The sequence below is a fragment of the Rana temporaria genome, chromosome 6, assembly GCF_905171775.1.
Source record: "Rana temporaria chromosome 6, aRanTem1.1, whole genome shotgun sequence".
NCBI classification, from domain to species: Eukaryota; Metazoa; Chordata; class Amphibia; order Anura; family Ranidae; genus Rana; species Rana temporaria.
In genome coordinates, this window is record NC_053494.1 from 81,878,874 (window position 1) to 81,891,375 (window position 12,502).

The 12,502-nt window shown below is 45.5% G+C and overlaps 1 protein-coding gene across 1 annotated transcript in view; it reads right to left on the reverse strand.

Annotated features, from left to right (window-relative positions):
* EMP2 (epithelial membrane protein 2) overlaps positions 1-12,502 on the reverse strand; it is a 432,614-nt gene that overhangs the window by 205,459 nt on the left and 214,653 nt on the right. The window contains exon 2 of the mRNA XM_040356960.1: positions 4,778-4,889. Within this exon, the coding sequence (XP_040212894.1) occupies positions 4,778-4,855 (78 nt within the window). The 5' untranslated portion in view covers positions 4,856-4,889. The remainder of the gene's footprint in view (positions 1-4,777; positions 4,890-12,502) is intronic.

Sequence of the window (12,502 nt, forward strand, 5' to 3'; positions counted from 1 at the left end):
TGGTAAAAAGAAGGTTACTCAGGAATCTAGTTTAAATTGTTTGCGGTTCGCTTTGCATGATCGATCTGTTGGTTTTTTTTAATACCACCTTTTGCCCTATTACAGGTTGACAGTTACCTATGTTTTATTTGTATTTTCTTTTGATCGACATACTGTTTCATGACATCTTTGTCTGCCGGGGGTGGCTGGGGGGAGCCGGGGGCTTGCTTCTCGGCTCTGTCTATCCACCCACCCACTTAGGTTGGCGCTTAATACCCAGCGATTGTCTGGAGAGCGTCTTAGCTAGCTTTAGCTACACTAGCACTTTCTCCTGAAGCTGTACACTCTAGTACTGGCCTCCTAATCTCCCTCTGCTCTTCTGGGTTTGCCTACCCGACTGTTAGGCTGCCTTCTAACCTGAACTCTCCTTTCTTCTAAACCCTTGGTTCCTCTTTGGGCTCACGGACATGGACACGCTGACAGTAGTTTCTTTAAATGCGAAGGGACTGAATGTTCCCGAGAAGCGGAGAATGTTGCTTCATGACATGCGACGTATGAGAGCGGATGTTGTCCTACTACAGGAAACACATTTCAGAGAAAACAACCTGCCAATATTAAAAAATAGATACTACCCCAACAACTGAGACGACTGACACGCTTTGTGGAGGGACAGCTGATTGTCGGCGGAGACCTCAACATTCCCCTGTCTTCTACGGAGGACACCTCCTCCGGACTTTCCTCGACTTTGCGGGGAATGCGCAAACGCATCTCCACGTCACTACATACCGCACAACTGATTGATACCTGGCAACTCTTTCACCCAGGGGAGAGAGACTACAAATTCTTCTCTAGGCCCCACCAGACATACTCGCGTATTGACTACTTCCTGGTTCCCCATAGACACTTACAAGCCATTAAAGACACCACAATAGGGTCAATCACGTGGTCGGACCATGCCCCGATAACACTAAGGTACGCCTTATCTGACATCCATAAAACACAAAGACAACCTTGGAGACTGAACGAGAGCCTACTGCACGACCCGGAGGTCCTGGCGGACGTAGTACGTGAACTTGGACATTATTTCGACTCTAACTGCACCCCTGATAGCAAACCGGTGGTTTGGGAGGCCCATAAGGCCGTGATTCGTGGGGTCCTCATCAAAAACGGCTCCCGCCTAAAACGATAGAAGACAGCTCAGTTGACAGCATTGCTCCACAAACTACTGAACCTGGAGACACAGCAAAAAAACAGAACCCCTCCGGACGCTTAACCATCGAACTCGATACTACCCGCAAACAGGTCACTGACCTCTTACATTTTAAGGCCAAGGCAAGGTCTGTAGGAGGAAAGTGTATAAATCGGGTAACAAATGTGGGAGATTACTAGCACAAACCCTACGCACACAGAACTTGGCCTCCTATATACCTCACATACTGTCACCCAGTGGGCAGAAATTGACTTTGCCCCAAACAGGATTTACCCGGGAATTCAGATCCTTCTATAATGCCCTGTATAACCTGTCCACTCCAACACCGACCGCAGACCTGACAGCTGACTATATTGCTTCCTCCCTCATGCCGACCCTACCGACAGAAGTGACAGACTTTTTAGAGGAACCCATTACCTTGCCGGAGCTCCAAGCGGCACTGAGCGCCACCAAAAGGGGTAAAGCGCTGGGTCCGGATGGACTTACCATTACCTACTACAAGACCCTCCTCCTTTCCTTGGGCAATCATCTAGTGACCCTCTTCAATGGACTCGGCTCAGGGGTGAAGTTACACGACACTACGCTGCAAGCGCAGATATCTGTGATCCCAAAGGAAGGGAAGGATCCAGTCCAATGCAGTAGCTATCGCCCAGTCTCACTGCTGAACACTGACCTCAAATTATTCACCAAGATCATAGCAACCAGAATACAGCAACATCTACCCAGCCTAGTACACTTAGACCAAGTTGGTTTTGTGCCCACCAGGGAGGGCTAGGGCCAAACCACTAAAGTCCTGAATTTATTACATACAGCCAAAACTACTAAGAAGCCTTGCGTATTTATCGGAACGGACGCTGAGAAGGCATTTGACCGGGTAAACTGTCATTTTATGTTTTCAACCTTGAAACATGTTGGGGTAGGCAACACAATGCTAAATTGTATAGCAGCAGCATATTCAAACCCCACAGCTAAGGTCAGAGTGAACGGGGTGATATCAAAGTCGTTCCCAATAACCAACGGAACCAGGCAGGATTGTCCTCTTTCACCCCTCCTTTTTGCGCTGTCTTTAGAACCCTTCTTATGTCACGTGAGACTAAACCCGGACATTTCCGGCATAGAAGCCGACAACATAAGGTTTCGGCACATGCTGACGATCTCATGTTCTCATTAACAAAGCCCATCATCTCCCTCCCCAACCTAATGCAGGAATTTGACATCTACGGTAGACTATCCAACCTGAAAATACATTTTCACAAATCAGAAGCCATGGGAATAGGGATACCATTCCCACAACTTACCCACCTTCAAATTGAGATGGACAGACATGGCCCTGACATATCTAGGCACACATATCCCACCGAGATTTTCCCCAACTATTCAAACTCAACTTCCCAACCCTCCTCAAAAATGTCCAAACCTTGCTTACCCAATGGACCTGTGCCTACATTCTTGGTTTGGTCACTGTAACATCCTAAAGATTACCATTTTGCCCAAATTTCTCTACCTTCTACAAGCCCTCCCTATACACATACCCATGGAATATTTTAAAACAAGTTCACTCAATATTCAGCACATTCCTATGGGCTGGGAAGAAACCCAGGATACACAAGAGGATACTCTCTCTTCCCAAACAATACGGTGGACTGGTGATGCCGGACGTCCGTACCCATTACCACGCAACACACCTGAGCAGACTTATCGACTAGTGCCGTCACGGGGAGACCAAACTTTGGCCACGGCTGGAACAAGCTCAAAGCGATACACCCTTACACAGCGCTCCTGGTGCCACGCGGCGCTGCCAACCAGCGGTTAAACACCAACCATTGATAGGCAATACCATTAAAATATGTGCACAGCTTTTATATACAGCTTTGAAGAGAGGTGTGACATCCAGACAGATAGGTCAGTCAGTAAATTAAAGTGGATGTAACACCCGATTTTTTTTTTCTGCGGTCACAATGCAGAGTAAAAGATTTCCCATCATCTGTGCCCAGTCTTACCACAAAGTTAATCCAGCTTGAGCAATCCTTTTTTCAGTGTAATAAAAACAGACAAACAGGAAAAAAATGTTGTCCGTTCCTCCCCCTTGCTGTGAATGACATGTTATTTACAAATCTCATGCACTAGCCTGGAGACAGTCATTTTTTTTTAATTCCCACCCCTTTTTCTGAAGTCATGTGGTTCTTTTATGGATGTTGACTGGATATTAGTGATCATAGCAGAATCAGTGCAAGAAATACACAGGACAAATTGCATGCTGACAAGGGAGTGTAAGGTGGCAGGAAGTCTGACATGGCTCCACCCACTAAGCTCCAGACAACAGACCCACCAAGCTCCAGAACAACAGACCCACCCACAGAATCTGCAGTTTTTTCAGTTCTTATAACAGACATTTGACAGGTAAGGGTACATATGCAGGAGGCATGTATATCCTTATAGATTAGCACTATGGCAGTAGTTTAGAAAGGATGAGAGTGGGTTTACATCCACTTTAATGATGCGTGAGGAGACTGATGTGAGCTGAGGGGTAGAGATAAACTTGGGTGTCTAAGAGGAGGTGTAGATTGGGAATAGGAGAGGTCCAAAAAACAGAACCGTGGGGGACCACGATGAGGTAAGGGAGAGGAGGAAGTGGAATTGTAAGCGACACTGAAGGTGCAGTGGAAGTGCTAGGATGGGGAGCCAATGAAGAGCAGCCACAGAGAACAAAGAAGTAACTTTTTTTTTTGAGGGGGCGGTCAATCACATCAAAGGCAGCCGAGAGTTCCAGAAGTAGGAGTACAGAATAGTGTCCATTGGTTTTTGCTGTAAAGGTAAATAGTTTGAGAGTTAGGAGAGCAGTTTCTGTGGAGTGATGAGGGCGGAATCCTGACAAACTGATCAAGAAGGTTATTCTTAATAAGGTGGTCACTCAGTTTGTTGTAGACCAGGCGTTCATGGAGTTGAGGAAAAAGGGGAGCAAGGGTTAAGACTGGTGGGGTCCAAGGAAGGATTTTTAAGTATGGGGATGACTAGTGAATGTTTTAGAGAGTTGGGGGAAGATGCCATTAGAGAGGGAGAGATTGAAGATGTGAGTTAGGGTGGGTAGGATAGAGCAAGCGTGTGACCACAGTATTTGAGGGGAAATAGGGTTCAGGGGACATGTGGCCCTTAGAAATAGGTTTAGCAACCTCATCTATAGTAGCAGGGTTGAATAAAGGGAAGCGTTGAGTGTGCCTGCAGTTAGTGCATGTCCATTTAGATATGGCCATGTATATCTTGGGGTTGATTCACTAAATCAATCCACTCTGCAATATCAGTGCAGTCGCTGTAGATCTGAGGGGGAAGATCTGCTGATTTTATCATCCAATCTAGTACAAGAAAAAAAAATGCAGTTTTCCTTGCATGTTCCTCTTGGATCTACAGCGACTGCACTACCACATGTACTTGCAGTGCACAGTGGATTTGCCTTTAGTAAATAAACGTCATTGTATTGTACAATATATTTTTTTTATAAAATCAGGCATACTACACTACACTTCCCTCTAGATAACCCACATTTTTTTTAAATAGCAGCAAGATGTAGTTTGCAAATGCATGAGTACTTACATTGTCAATTGTAGCAATGAACAGCAATGCTATAGAGGTTATGTGGAAGAGGATGATAAAAGCCAAGACCACCAACATTTTCAATACGTTCTTCTAGCAGACAAGGAGGAATCTGCAAAATAAAAGTCAATAATTAGCATTATGACCTAAATATAAGTGAAGCAATGGATAAAACAGTCCAACTAAAAAATGTTTGGATGCGACAAGACAGTCTACCCAAATCGGGTATTTCAGTTCCTAATGGGAATAAAAAAAAATGAAACAGCAACAAACCTTTATATTTTCTAAGACTGCATTGATAAAATTGAGGTTCCCAGATCTACACACATGTTGTGGCAATTAAAATGGAGCACCTGACACTATCCACTGAATTGTATATGATGAAAATATACATGCAGTAGTGAAAGTGCATAAAAAATAAAAATAAACCCTTTAGTGCCTACACTAGTTTAAATGTTCATTAGATCCAGGAGTACAGGACGTCCCGATTTGGACACCTTCAGAGCTGTCCTCTGATCACCAGAGCGCCAGTCTGGGCAGTTCAACACCATCATGTATAATGTAGAACTTTTATTCCTCTATGGTATGTGATGGTGGTGAGAAAGGTGGCTGTGGGGGACTGGTTAAACTGTCGTGGGAAGTATACAACTCTTGCTGTTGAGTAAAGCTACACGAATAATCGTAAAATCGCAATCTCAATTGAACTCTCATGATCTTAACCACTTTACCACCGGGCCAATTTTGGCACTTCTCTCCTTCATGTAAAAATCACAATTTTTTTTTTAAGCGGCTTCACTACCCGGTTCCCTAGGGCGCATGCGCGAATTGCGCTGTGCCGCTGATTGGCTCCCGCTGTACTCTGGGAGCCGAGTGTTCCCAGAGCACACCGGGAGGTGACGTCATGCCCGGAGAAAACCCAAAGCTGTGTGGCCGGAAGTGGGTGCAAATACCTGTCTTTAGACAGGTATCTGCACCCCCCTCCCCCCTGAAAGGTGTCAAATGTGACACCGGAGGGGGGAGGGATCCGATCAGCGTGAGTTCCACTTTAGGGTGGAGCTCCGCTTTAAACCTCATTTGCCATGTAGTTGCCGCCCACCGCATTAAATTTGTATAGATCTTCTTGCAAGGCTTCCACATCCTGTGGAGAAATACTTGCTCTGCTTAGCATCATCTACAAATTGTCAAGAAACATGAAACAGACAGAAAATGCAGGAAAAATATAAATAAAATGGGATTTTTATAACAGCTTACCTGTAAAATCCTTTTCTTGGAGTACATCACTGGACACAGAGCCTAGTAATTATCAAGTGGGTTATATTCCACCTTCAGGTGCTGGACACTGGTGTAATCAATTAGACAGAAAGTTTCCTCCCTATATAACCCTCCCATACTGGGAGCGCCTCAGTTTTATAGCAAAGCAATAAGTGTCCCAATATCCCCAAACAAGGGGGGGGGGGGGGCGCTCTGTGTCCATGATGTACTCCAAGAAAAGGATTTTACAGGTAAGCCGTAAAAAATTTTTTATTTTCTTTATCGTATATCACGGGACACACAGCCTAGTAATTACGAAGTGGGACGTCCCAAAGCAATGCCTACTGAGGGGAGGGAGACACCAATAACGCAGACCGCCAAATAGCGGCATCCTCTTGCAGTCTTACATTCACCTGATAGAAATTAGTAAATGTATGCACCGATGACCAAGTTGCGGCCTTGCTAATCTGAGTCATAAAGGCTTGGTAATGCACCACGTATAAAGCGCTTACTATTCTGGTAGGGCGCACTCAAATGAAACAGGGGAAACCCTCTCTTTAAACCACAAGCCTGAATCATAACCTGATGAATCTACATAGAAACAGTTGATTTAGGATGCTGCCTGCCCTTTCCCGGGGGCCTTCTGATCTGATCTGAGCAGCCGCTTCAGATAGAGCGAGAGCAGTCAAGGCCTAACAAGAGAGTGTAACCATTTTAATAGCCGATTTGAACGCTGCATGCCCATTTCTAGGGTCTTCTGGCATCAAAACGTCAGTTTCCTATATCTGAAACCTTCAGATAGATTTTTAAGTGCTTTCATCTATATTGTGAGAAAAGTAATAACTCTTCCTTCCACAGAACAAGGTTCTGAAAAAAAGGAAGGCGAGAAACATCTCGATTCAAATGAAAACTAGATCCTTGTAGGAAATAAGGCTGGGTGAGGATTTAACATCAGCCTATCCTTAATAATAAAGTATGGCTCTATACAAAGAAAGCTGCCAATACTGAAACGCTTGCGGAGGCTACCGCAACCAAGAACACCAATTCCCTTGTTAGAAGGATGAAGGAAAACATGGTGCATCGGTCCAAGGTGCTGACCTTGTAAGCCGACAAAACTAAACTCAATCACACTCAGCACAAGGGCGACCTAACTGGCAGACTTATACGAGTTACCCCTTGTATAAAGGCCCGGAGTGCGAAGAAAGCGGCCTTTGAAAATACTGACCAGGCCAAGACCGGATCCTTGATGGAACTTGAGGCTAGCCCCATCTCCTTTGCCAATGTAGGACGATGTAAGGGACCCTGTGTTCTCTACCACCACCCTTACAATCCCTGCACAGTAAGGTCGTCTGGGTCATGCTGGAGTCATTATGCCGGCTTCCGTTCCCCTCCGATGTTGCATAGAAGCCACGGTAGTCGCGGCACTGGGTGGAGAGAACGCATAAACCAGTGACAACTGGTCCTGAGAGGTCACCAACGCATCTGTCGCGCATGCGAGTGGATCCTTTGTCCTTGACACAAAGCTGTCCAAATCCTTGTTGAACCTGGACGCTAATAAATTATGTCCGGGGTACCCGTTCTCTGGCATTTGGTCAGAAAAAAAGTCGGGTTGTAGAGGTCATTTTACCGGGAACAATTGTTGCCGGCTCCAGAGAACCGCCTTCCAATTCTCCATTTCATGTAATGAAGATCGTCAATAGGCAAGGCACAAGCTCCTCTGCCAAAGCCAGAATATGGCTCACTTCCCTCAGGCTGCATGACTTCTAGTGCCTCGTCTACTGGCCACAAGTTGTGGATTGTCCACTGGCCACATCACCTGCCACGTCACCTGGCCACAAATTGTGGATTGTCCACTTTCCACGTCACCTGGCCACAAGTTGTGGATTGTCCACTGGCTACGTCACCTGCCACAGATTTTGAATTGTCGACTGGCCACAAGTTGTGGATTGTCCACTGGCCACATCACCTGCAACAAGTTGTGGATTGTCCACTTGCCACGTCACCTGGCCACAAGTTGTGGATTGTCCACTGGCCACGTCACCTGCCACAAGTTGTGGATTGTCCACTGGCCATGTCATCTGGCCACAAGTTGTGGAATATCCACTTGTCACGTCACCTGGTCACATCACCTGCCACAAGTCGGAGTGTCCACTTGCCACAAGTTGTGAATTGTCCACTTGTCACCTGCCACAAGCTGTGGGTTGTCCAGCAAGCAATTACAGTTTTTTTATTGGTTTTTCATCATTTGCCATCATTTTTGAGATTTCTAATGTAAAAAAATAGGTCACCTTTAAAAAACGCCTATAAACGAAATCGCGGCAAAACGCCGGTACCGTGTTTTGCCGCCTTTAGCGGCGTTTTGCTTCTGAAACGTGGACATTTTTGCTTCTGAAAAAACGGAGGATAAATTCAACTGCCGAAAAACTTGACTGTGCATGGACACATAGGATAACATTGAATGTGTTCAGGGGCAGTTGAAAAAGCGGTCCAACTGCCTCTGAACACGCGTTTACCAGCGTCTTGTGTGCATGGGGCCCAAGTTATACGCAGTATGAATCTCTGAAAAAGATTGCAGCTGTCACTCCAGAACTTGTGAGGCTTCTGATAACTCTGCCTCATTAGGACTGCACCTGTTCCCTGTCCTCTGATGGTGAACTTAGATCCTCAGGACTTGAATTCTCTTGTCTGAGGATTTAGAGCAGGGAAAGGGGCACACCCCGGTTTCTGCTTCTTGCGCGGATGCTGCGATCATAGCAGCTAACCTCTTATAGACCAACCAATGCAATGCAAAAAAAGTCCAAACTGACACATGCAGAGTGAACCTTTTCTACGGGGAGACCTAGTCCTAAGCGAAAAGCAGAGGAACTTAACACAGGTGCATCAACAGCAGACCTAAAGCAGCCCATACACGGTCGAATTTCGAACAAATTTTCTTTTCAAAATCAGAAAGTTCATTTTTTTGTGATCCGATGATGCCACCATTGATTTTCGGCTGACCAAACCTTCATGTTGCCATGAATATTCGTTTCTCTCCGGGAATATTCTTTTCTTGCACATTTTTTTTTTATTACATTTCTCGCACGATTCTCCCATCATTGATCAGAAAATCATTTGTTTTTCAAAAAATTTCCAACATGTCGGATTCCTCAAATTTGTTTGCCGCACGAAAATCGGCTGTTGCTGCAGCCCACTAACGGTGCGTCATTCGTACGAAAATTCTTTGATACGATTTTGAAAAGAAAATTATTTCGAGATTCGAACCGTGTATGGCCGCCTTTAGTCTAGCAAAAAAACAATGCCTGCTAATCTGCACAGCTTGATGCAGAGTAGGCATCTTAGGTATGTCTGTATCAAACACAGAAGGTGCTTACATGCCCCAAGCTGCTGTGTCCCTCTGGCTTTACAGAGCTCTGGCGTTTGGGGCTTTTTTGAAGGGCTTTTGCACCTGCCCTGCGAGCCGGCGTGCATGCACGCCAGCAGCAACAACATCCCCCCGCCTACCGGCTTCAAAAGTGCATGCAGGGAAATGGTGGGGGCAAGAGGGAGAGAGAGATCCCCCAAGGAGCGCCATGAACCCGGACTACGAGGAAGCCCCCCACACAACTGTGGCAGAGCCTGAAGCGGAGGAAGTGAGCCGCTTAACAGACCGGCTGACACTGAGCTTTCGTTCCTGAATAGCATGGCAAGTGAAACTCTAGTGGCGGAAAACAGATAAGACATGCAGCCACTCATGGAAGATAACCCTTAAGGTATTTACCTAGGATGGTCTTCACTTACCTTATGCCCGCTGCAGGATACTGCTGAGCACAGACAGACCCAATTTTCACCCATCATGGCGGGTTAAGTCAACAGACCTTCAGGGACCGGGATCCTAGACAGGGTTTCCACTCCCCTGGACCTGTACCGCATCCTGACAGAAAATCTTTGGTATGTGGTTATAAACAAAGTACTGGAACCCAGGATCCAGCCCTCCGAAAAGAGGCATTCCAGGCAAAAACCTTGTGCTTCGGATACGGGGCCCCAGGTACCATCCACTTTGGCCTCAATGGCACTTTGGATGGATCTGGTCTTTATGGAGGCTATTTAAATCCAGCATGGATCCCGCCAGTGGAGCTCCTCAGCGCACATCTTCACTCGTGACCAACACCTTAGACACTGGTGAAGAAACTGAGGTGCTCCCAGTATGGGAGGGGTTATATAGGGAGGAAACTTCCTGTCTGATTGATTACACCAGTGTCCAGCACCTGAAGGTGGAATATAACCCACTTAGTATTTACTAGGCTCTGTGTCACGTGATGTATGATAAAGAAATCACACCTTTTAAATAAAAAACATTTTTTTTTAAATGTTAAAACTGGTAAACTTAGTCAAAACGTAGCCAGGGTTTCGGCAGCAAAATTGGGTAGTCAGAACAAGCCAGAAAATCCGGGAGCCAGAGACGCTTTCCACACCGAACCATTCAGAGTACTCCCCACCCTCTGGACTCGTGCCTGTAGCCACTTTTCAATCCATGACCTTTTGGTCCATGCCAACAGACCTTCATTTATACAGTAAATGTTTATGTGAAACTGTATCAAATGCCTTTGCAAAATCCAGATACACCACGTCTACGGGCCTTCCTTTATCTAGATGGCAGCTCACCTCCATGCCAAACCAACCTATTAACCGTCTATGAGGTGAGAATAATTATCCACGAATCCATGCCGATTACTGCCAATAAGACCATTTTCATTACTAAAATCTTGTAAATAGCCCTTTATCAACCCCTCCAAAAGCTTACATACTATTGGCTAACTGGTCTGTAATTCCCAGGGATGGATCTTGGCCTTTTTTTTTTATATTGGCGCTACATTGGCTTTTCTCCAATCTGCTGGTATCATTCCAGTCAGTAAACTGTTCATAAAAATTAGGAACAATGGTCTTGGAATTACTTGACCAAGTTCCTTAAGGACCCTCGGGTGCAAGCCATCTGGTCCCAGTGACTTAATGTTAAGTTTTTCAAGTCCATTTCTAATGCCGTCCTCGGTCATGGATAAACTTTGGTCAGTAAATGAGAGCAGCTTAACCACTTAAAAGACCAAGCCTTTTTTCTGAGACTTTGTGCTTGCACGTTAAAAAGCTGTATTTTTTTGGGCTAGAGTACTACTTGGAACACACACACACACACACACACACTTTTTTATCAGAGACCCTAGAGAATAAAATGGCATGTTGCAATATTTTATATCACACTGTAAAAAAACTTTTTTTTTGTATAAATGCGAAAGATGATGTTTATGCTGAGAATCGTGATCTATATTCCAAGTAAAAAAATACAAAATAAATAGGGGTTTTCATTTTATCCAAAATTCTGCATCTCTACAGTGAGGGGAGGGTACTGCAAGGATATACTCAATACAATGAGTTCACAAAAAGCCCCCCCCCCAAAAAAAATTAAATAAAAAACACACACGAATGTTGAATTGTGTTTAAAGCGGAGCTCCACCCTAAAGTGGAACTCCCGCTGATCGGAACCCTCCGGTGTCACATTTGGCACCTTTCAGGGGGGAGGGGGTGCAGATACCTGTCTAGACAGGTATTTGCACCCACTTCCGGCCATACAGTTTCGGTAAACTGCGGGCATGACGTCACCTCCCGTCCCCCCATTGTGTTCTGGGAACTCTCGGCTCCCTGTACACAGCGGGAGCCAATCGGCAGGCGTAGCGCCGTAGGGAACCGGGCAGTGAAGCCGGAGCGCTTCACTTCCTGGTTCCCTCACCGAGGATGGCGGGGGTCAGCAGAGTGATGAGCGATCGCTCATCCTCTGCTGCGGACGGCGCTGGACTCCAGGACAGGTAAGTGTCCCAATATTAAAAGTCAGCAGCTGCAGTATTTGTAGCTGCTGGCTTTTAATATTTTTTTTTTCAGCAGACATCTGCTTTAAGAGGCCCAGATCTTCACGTAGTGTTTGAATTAAAGCGGATGTAAAACCTCACATACACCCAGTGAAGTGAACAGCCCCAGATACACAGGCATGAAATGCCCCTATATAAAAAGGTTTTACATGTATATCTGCTGTATTCACCTTGATATACTGTTTAGAAAGTGCTTCTTCTGTTAGAATTTTCACTTCCTGGTTCCCCTGTAGGAGGCGATTATTCGTAGACACAGACTGAGAAAGCCGATTGGAGGAAAGGCACACACCCGCCTCTCCACACATGCAGAGCTTGCTTGTGTATTGTTTAGTTGGCTGCCAATTTATAGCAACCTCCAAAACACTTTTAGGTATATCTTGTACCCTCGGAGAGCTTGTCAAAGTTCTCAAGCTAACAAACAGAGCAGGACAAAGCTATGAGACACAGGGCTTTGAAGAGAGATAAACAAAAAACACTACAAATATATGTGCCCAGCTCAAATTTCATGAATCAAGTTGAACCAGTGGCTACGGTAAGAAAACCTTTTATTCTTACTCATTCTGCCTACCACGGCAAGTAC